Source organism: Zingiber officinale, chromosome 1A, assembly GCF_018446385.1.
Source record: "Zingiber officinale cultivar Zhangliang chromosome 1A, Zo_v1.1, whole genome shotgun sequence".
In the NCBI taxonomy this organism is placed as follows: domain Eukaryota; kingdom Viridiplantae; phylum Streptophyta; class Magnoliopsida; order Zingiberales; family Zingiberaceae; genus Zingiber; species Zingiber officinale.
Genome location: NC_055987.1, coordinates 162,786,679 through 162,794,511, shown reverse-complemented (window position 1 = coordinate 162,794,511; position 7,833 = coordinate 162,786,679). Strand labels below are relative to the sequence as shown.

Genomic DNA, 7,833 nt, shown 5'->3' with positions numbered 1-7,833 from the left:
GTTACGAATAGGATTGTAAATGAATCAAGTATTCGTGAACAAGTTTGGTGTTCGGATTGGTAAGAGCTTGTTTATATTCGTTCAATATACATAACATTAATTAAACAAACAAGCTTGAACAACTCGTTAAACTAAACAAACAAACTTAAACATATATGTGTTCGGCTCGTTAACGTTCGCGAACAACATTCGTGAACAATATTCACGAACCATATTTATTAATAAATTTTTTTTCAATATGCTAAATAAATAAATAAAATAAATAAATTTAAATTATCAATCTTAATAACCAATCAAACAATTTAAAGTTTCAAACAATCAAACAAACTTAAATTGAGAGATTGATAACATCTAAACGAACCAAGCTCAAGCCAAGCTCGAACCAAACTCAAGCCAAGCTTGAATTGAGAGCTTAATAACATCTAAACAAATCAAGCTTAAGTCAAGCTTCAAATAAGCTCAAGCTCATAAAAAATAAACAAAGTCAAGCTTAAACACTCATTTCAAAAGTTTGGTTCATTTTAAGTTTAGCTTGACTCGATTATCTTATTAAATAAACTTGAACATCTCAAAATTTATCTCGGCTCGACTTATTTACAAGCCTAGTTACGAATGTGGCGTAAATCAAATTACACGGACCTATCCTAAAAGTCAGAACCCGATCCAAATCTATTCAGTTCAGTACCTGTCGCGGTCTCGCAGCCCGCGGACGTGAGCTCGAGGGAAGCAAGTCGACGATGGTGGCGGATTCGTCGATATGGGTGCACGCTTTGGTCCTCCTCCTCGCCTTGGCCGGTTTCTTCGGTCTCCGATCCTTCCCTAAGCACACCAGCTCCCGCCTCCGCCGCCCCTCTTTCTCCCTCCAGTCCCGCCGCCATTTCGTCAACGGCACCCAGCTACTCGGCCGCGCCCGCGCCTCCAATAACAAAAGCCACGGAAGCCGATCCACCCCTGCCCTCGCGCGCTCCGCCTGCGACGAGGCCGACCGTGCCATCGCCCTCGATCCCCGCGACGCCGCCCCTCACATCCTCAAGGCCCTTGCCCTAGACCTCCTCGGCCGCCGCCATCCTGCCCTCCGGTCTCTCGACACTGCCCTTGCGCCTCCGGCTTGCAAGTCCCTCGAACCCCGTGAGCGCGGCGACGCCCACTTCAAGCGTGCAGAATTCCACCTTGCCCTCAATCGCCGCCGCCGCCTCGATCAGGCCATCGCCGACCTCCTCGAGGCGGTTCGGCTGAACCCCGAAAATGGCAAAGCGTTCTGCGTTCTAGGTGAGTGCTACGAGGAAAAGGGTTTGCTGGATGAGGCGAGAACGGTTTACGAGACTGCGATTGGGATTGACGATTCACTGATCGTTGCCGATGAGGCACTTCGTAGGATGTCCTCCGCAAAAGTTGGGTCTTGATCGGCCTCAGCCACTCAGGTACCAAAACTCCCATTCCACCCTTTATTCTGTGATCTTCGCCGTTGTATCTTTGTTGGGTTCGAAGTATCAATTTGCCTTTGCAATAGTATTGCTCTGTTTCTCTTTGCGATTAGATTCTCGTCTACCTGAAAATTTCTTAACTGTTTAGAAAATTTGCGCCATGGCTCTCTACGTATCTTTGCTTGACAAATCATAAACAGTTTAAGTGCCTTTGGTGAAATATAGGGATATATTTTCAGGTTCCTCAATCGCTTAAAACATGGAATTTTTTCTTGTTGAATTAACCTTCAATTCTAGGTTAAAGATGGTGCATTAATGTTATTTCTATAATTACTTATATTAGAAATGTGTGATAAAATATTAAGTACATATGATATCTATGTTTTTCAGAAATATGAGATTTTATTTATATTGCGTTGCTAAAATATTGTGGTTAATTGAAGTTCATGCTAAATGTTGACATGTTTACAAGTTATAAAAAAAATTGTAGTTTACTTGATGGGAAAATAGGAGGAAAATTTGAAGGATTCCTGATGATTGCTTTCCTCACTAAGCTCTCTCTTCCAGGTCTCCATCCTTCCAAAGAGTAGAATTTATATACTCTTTTCCCTTTACCATCATTCTAAATCAATAGCATAGGAGTTGGTATTGAGAAACATGATTTCGCCTAGGACCCACATGTGATGCTTGTAGTCTTGATTAAAATCATTTTTTTCTATTATCAAAAACTAAATTTCAACTGTCAGACCAGACTTCATGTTCAATTCCATGTGTTAATTTTTTCTTGTTTAGATAGACCTTATTTTCATCTTGTACCTCTCAAATTCAGACTTTTTGGTGGATAAGTATCAGATCTCTTTAGTTGTCAAGCTAAGCTGGACTTTGTCCTGCTGAGATTGAGAACATGACTAAGGCTGTAAAATTGCTAGAAGATGCCTAAGAAAATTTATTAGGAATGACAAGTGAACTTTGCTCAATTAAAATTATTAGGAGCTATCTGATATTTTTTTTTCTCACAGATTAAGATGTAGTCCAGCGATTGATCTAGGCACTCACAGTAAATTTGTTGTTTTGGCGATTACTTTTGAACAAGCTCTTGTGAGAAGCACCAAATTGAGTTGTAAATCTAACATAGAAGTTCTAATCAGCAGTTTGATTAATAACACGCCTCTTTTTACATTGTGGCACTTTTGCTCTAAATTGTGCATGTTCTCATAAAATTAGTGGCATTTAAAGATAAAATATAGTCTTTTCTTCTGATTGCCCGATACATCCTCAGATACATCACTTTCTTAGATCCATTTCAAAGAAAATTTGACAAGATATTGAAAGTGGGAAACACATTCATTTCAAATAGTGAAATCTATTTTTTTCCCCCAAATGAAACTATTTTCAATCAGCTAAGCACTGCAACCTAGTTACATTTTGCAGTATCCTGGCTCATCCTTAAATTCTGAAGTATGCTGTGCAATGAATCCTTTTACTATTTCTTCCCGTGAATCTATCAAACAAAAATTGGTAAGCCAGCTAAATTATTCTCTCAAATCATTATTCTGTCAGCATGTTACATTAGATTGCATACTAGGAGCCACTGTAAGACAATACCATGAGATTGTAATTGCATTTTAATCATAAAAGTATTGCTTTGGAATTCAGCCACACTACTGCAGCATCCCCTGTAGCTTTCATTCTTGTAATACTAAAAAGTATGAAGTAATCTATTTGACACTGTTATTCCATCAATTGTCCAATTTTCTCGCTCCAAATATATATTGATCACTCAATCTATCATATTTTTCCCTCTTCCTGATTGTATTGTTTCTGTGTGAAGTTGGGGAAAAATGAAAAACGACCTAAAGCATAGGTAAATCTGACAAAGTTTGCTGTTGGAACATGTTGCAACTTACTATTTCAGACTGGTTTCAGATTTACTACTTTTCTGGAAACTTTGCATCTTGATTAGATAAAATCTGTTGCCAATTCTTTGATTATGGCTAAAGGGCCCTTTGATAAGAACTCGTGCATGATCTCGACTATGTTTTCAAGTACTTAGTTTGTCAAAAGTTTAGGATGGATAGGTTATGCAAGTTTTAAACAACTTAAGCATGTGTTATGTATACAGTGGAGCCACCGCATTATATGGTTACATATATGGTTTAACATGATTTCTATTGACAGTAATACAAATCATGATAACAAATGTAACAGATGTGTGCTATATAACATATCAAACTAGTCAATCTAATTCATATAAAAAATGCATTTGTGATTTAACAATTTAATCACCCTAAGCAACCATAATTTCATTATATATATATATATATATATTGTCTGACGCTTCCTGTGTGATCGTGAGCGACATTCGACGTGGGCGATTTGACGAGGCCAAAATTTAATTTTTTTAATACCTCTCTCATTTGCATGCAACAATTTTTTCTCTTTCCTCTTAAATTAAGATAAACAATCTCTCTTCTTAAATTAAAATAAAATTTTCGCTTCTCTCTCCTAGGATTGCATGCAACAATCACTGTGGTGTTGATTTTTAAAGATGGTGTAGCTACTACAACATATAGCAACTACTACACAATAGTTGTTACAACGTTGTAGCTGCTACTACGTTATAGCATCATTACCACAGTGATTGTTGCCTACAATAATAGGAGAGAGAAGAGAGAATTTTATTTTAATTTAAAAGAAAATAGAGAAAAGTTGTTGCATGCAGATGAGAGAGAGATTAAAAAAATTGGATTTTGGTTGTGTCAGATTGCCCACGTCGGATTTTGCCCACAATCGCGCAGGAGGCATCGGACATCATATCATCTCTCTCTCTCTCTCTCTATATATATATATATATATATATATCTTGATGGTGGAATGAGAAAGTACAAGAGAAAATGAAGGAAAAACGAATAGCTTATAAGGAATTATATATTTGTAAGAACGATGAAAACTTAAAAAAATATACAATAGCTAAGAAAGAAGCTAAAAAAGTAGTGAGTGAAGCAAAAAAATGAAACTTTTGAACAGTTATATCGAAAATTGGATACAAAAGAAGGGGAAAGAGACATTTATAGAATAGTTAAAGTGAGAGAAAGGAAAACAAGAGATCTTAGCCAAATAAAATGTATTAAAGATGAATGTAATAGGATATTAGTAAATGATGGAGAAATAAAAGAGCGGTGAAAGAGGTATTTTCATCAACTTTTTAATGAAGGTTTAGGTGACCAACTTAACTTAGGTAATTTAATTAGGTCAAATGAGCATAGAAATTTTAATTTTTATCATAGAATTCAGACGTCAAAAGTAAAATAAACTTTAAATGAGATGCATAATGGAAAAGCTGTTGGACCAGATGATATTCCGATAGAGGTATGGAAGTGCTTAGGGAAACAAGGTATTGAATGACTTACAAAATTATTTAACATGATATTGAAAACGAAAAGAATGTCTGATCAATGGAGGATATGTACTCTAGTTCCCTTATATAAGAACAAGGGAGACATACAAAATTGTGCAAACTATAAGGGTATTAAACTAATGAGCCATACTATAAAACTTTGGAAAAAAATAATAGAAAAAAGATTAAGGAAGGAGACCAGTGACAGAAAATCAATTTGGGTTCATGCCTGGAAGGTCGACAATAAAAGCTATGCATCTCCTTCGACAATTAATTCAAAAATATCGGGAGCAAAAACAAGATCTACATATGGTATTCATTGACTTAGAAAAAGTTTATGATAGAGTCCCAAGAGAAATTATATAGAGAATTTTAGAAAAGAGAGGTGTTAGCGTAACATATATTGAACTAATTAAGGATATGTATGAGGATGTAACGACCAGAGTAAAGACTTAAGCTAAAAGTTTCTAAAAAGATAGGGTTACATCAAGGATCAACCCTAAGTCCCTATCTTTTACACTAATTATGGATCAACTCATCAGGCACATCTAAGACATGTTACCATCGTGTATGTTGTTTTATATTGTTTTCGTAGATTAGACACGTGAATAAATAAAAGCTAAACTTGATTTTTGGTAGGAAACACTGAAAGTAAAATGTTTTAAGTTTAGTAGAATAAATATAATATATAGAATTTATGTTTAGCAATATAGTAGACATAGTAAGACAATTGCTAAGATAGAAAATGACGAGTTATGAGATTTCAAGTATTTAGGATCATTTTTACAAAATGATGGAGAGATTGAGAGACGTCTTACATAGAATACAAGCAGGATGGGTGAAATGGAGGAGAGCGTTAGGTGCTTTTATGTGACCGTAAAGTACCTCTTAAACTTAAAGGTAAGTTCTATAAAACGACGATATGGAGCTGAATGTTGGACTATGACTCGAGCACATGAGCATAAGATAAGAGTTGTAGAGATGAGGATGCTAAGGTGGATGTGTGGACATACGAAGATGGACAAAATAAGGAATGAGAGCATTAGAGAGAAAGTTGGAGTTGCATCTATTGAGGACAAACTCCGAGAGACGCGTTTAAGATGATACGGACATGTACTTAGACGATCAATAAATGCTCCAGTTAGACGATGTGAAACTATGATAAACATGCATATCAAACGAGGAAGAGGAAGACCAAAAAAGACTTGGTTAGCAACAATAAAACAAGATAAAATTTATTTAAATATAGATGATGATATAATAGGAGATAGAGCTCAATGGTGTAAAAGGATTCATACAGCCGACTCCACCGAGTGGGAAAAGGCTTGGTTGTTGTTGTTGTTATATATATATATATATATATATATATATATATATATATATATATATATATATATGTGAGCAGCTAGTGTTAATTTTTTTTTAGAACTTAGGGTTTAAGTTTTTGGATATCTTTTGAAGTTAGTTTAATCAAATTAGTAGTAACTTGGATCTTAACTGACAGAGGGTGACCAGCTTTTGGCACCCTCATTAGGCTGCTTATTTTAGTATAATGTGATTGCTTGATGAACCAAACTGTAAATGCATTATGCAGTCTCTCTGCTGCACATTGTTACACGGCTACATAAACAGCATATGTGGACATTTTTTATAATAATATTATTATGGATGGATAGATAGGTAGATAGTTGTCAGACTTGGTGGTGACATGATGTTGTGAATAGGATATTGATTGATCATCATAGGAGGCATAGTAGGGATACTTAGGAGTCATTGAGGAGCAAGGTTATTGGTTGGATTTACCCTTACTGGATGACAAATTTAATCACTCATAAGGAGTGAGTCTTGGAATGTGAACAGTGTGCAAGCATAAGCCTTTAGGTGTTAAACTCATTTATATGGGCAATTGCTTAAAAAAGCAAATGCGCCTCTTGGATGATACCTCATCTAAGGGAATTGGCCATGGAAGCAATCCTTCACATGTGATAAGGGAATTGGCCATGGAAGCAATCCTTCACATGTGATGTTTGAGGTCTTGATCCAAAAAATGTTTGTCTTCACTCAGATGAGCTAAGACCTGTCCATTACTTATAACACTTCACCTTGCACAAATGACTGGGAAGAGTTAGTGGATTGTATTCGTAACGATTAGCTTGCGCCTTGTGAAAGGTGATTACGCTTGTGCCTTGGTACAATGAAGTCTAGGTTATTATTTTACCCAGTTTGTACCTTGGATTATGAAGCCATAGACCCAATTTTTAAGTCGTGACTCAAGAAATCTCCTTCATCTGCAGTAAAAAATATCAGTAGTTTCAACAGTGGAGCCTTTTATCAACTACTAAATGCCCCTAAAAAAACTTTATAATTGTCCAGGTTTAAGAAGATGAGGCTTTGCAGTGGACTAGCACCAGAAGATTGATTTTTGCGTGGAAGAAAATTATGGGATGCTAGAGTTTGATATTGGAAGGCCACTTGTGATGCTCCTTCATGTAACTTACTCGGTGATTAGATTATTGTGTGTGCATATTCTTGTTCGTAGTAAAATTTGATATCTCGAGATAAATAGTAGCATATATAGTTACTTCACAAATTATTATTTATTTGTTATGCCAGTAGATACGCATCAGTCCAATTGTTTGTTTGTTTGTTTGTCTTTGTTTAAGCAAGGTTGTCGTGAGATGATTACTTGTAAATGCATCTAATTTTGATCACTATTAGGATGACGATGCATGTAATGTCCAGTTTGTAATATTATGTTGGTTCTTAAGGCCTTGTTATTCCCAAATGTAGACAAAGGAAAGAATTGTATTGCACAAGAGTCTACACATCTTTTCTTATTTATCTAATCCTTTGGTGGATCTGTTTTCATCCGCCCAAAATTGTGGATAATTAGTTCTCACCCTTCATACGGCAAACATTAAAATCCCCGAGTCTTCTCACAGTTTGATGGCACTACATGAGAATTATAGCAGCCATGATTTCACGTGATTGTCAAGTTCATGGCACGGCTGT

The 7,833-nt window shown here is 36.0% G+C and overlaps 1 protein-coding gene across 2 annotated transcripts; it reads left to right on the top strand.

Moving 5' to 3' along the window:
- Positions 1–655: 655 nt before the first annotated feature.
- Positions 656–7,606, top strand: LOC122038236. 2 transcript variants are annotated; one of them, XM_042597883.1, is made up of 2 exons: positions 656–1,421; positions 2,856–3,743. In XM_042597883.1, exon 1 carries the CDS (start codon positions 738–740, stop codon positions 1,401–1,403), a length of 666 nt encoding a protein of 221 aa, XP_042453817.1. In that variant the 5' UTR covers positions 656–737; the 3' UTR covers positions 1,404–1,421; positions 2,856–3,743. The 2 variants fall into 2 exon arrangements, with proteins under 2 accessions (XP_042453817.1, XP_042453816.1); XM_042597882.1 differs by lacking the exon at positions 2,856–3,743 and adding an exon at positions 7,195–7,606 and having other exon boundaries at positions 667–1,421.
- The last annotated feature ends 227 nt before the right edge of the window (positions 7,607–7,833 follow it).

Coding starts and splice junctions, on each gene's coding strand:
- LOC122038236 (XM_042597882.1), top strand. CDS start 738: ATGGTGGCGGATTCGTCGATATGGGTGCACGCTTTGGTCCTCCTCCTC.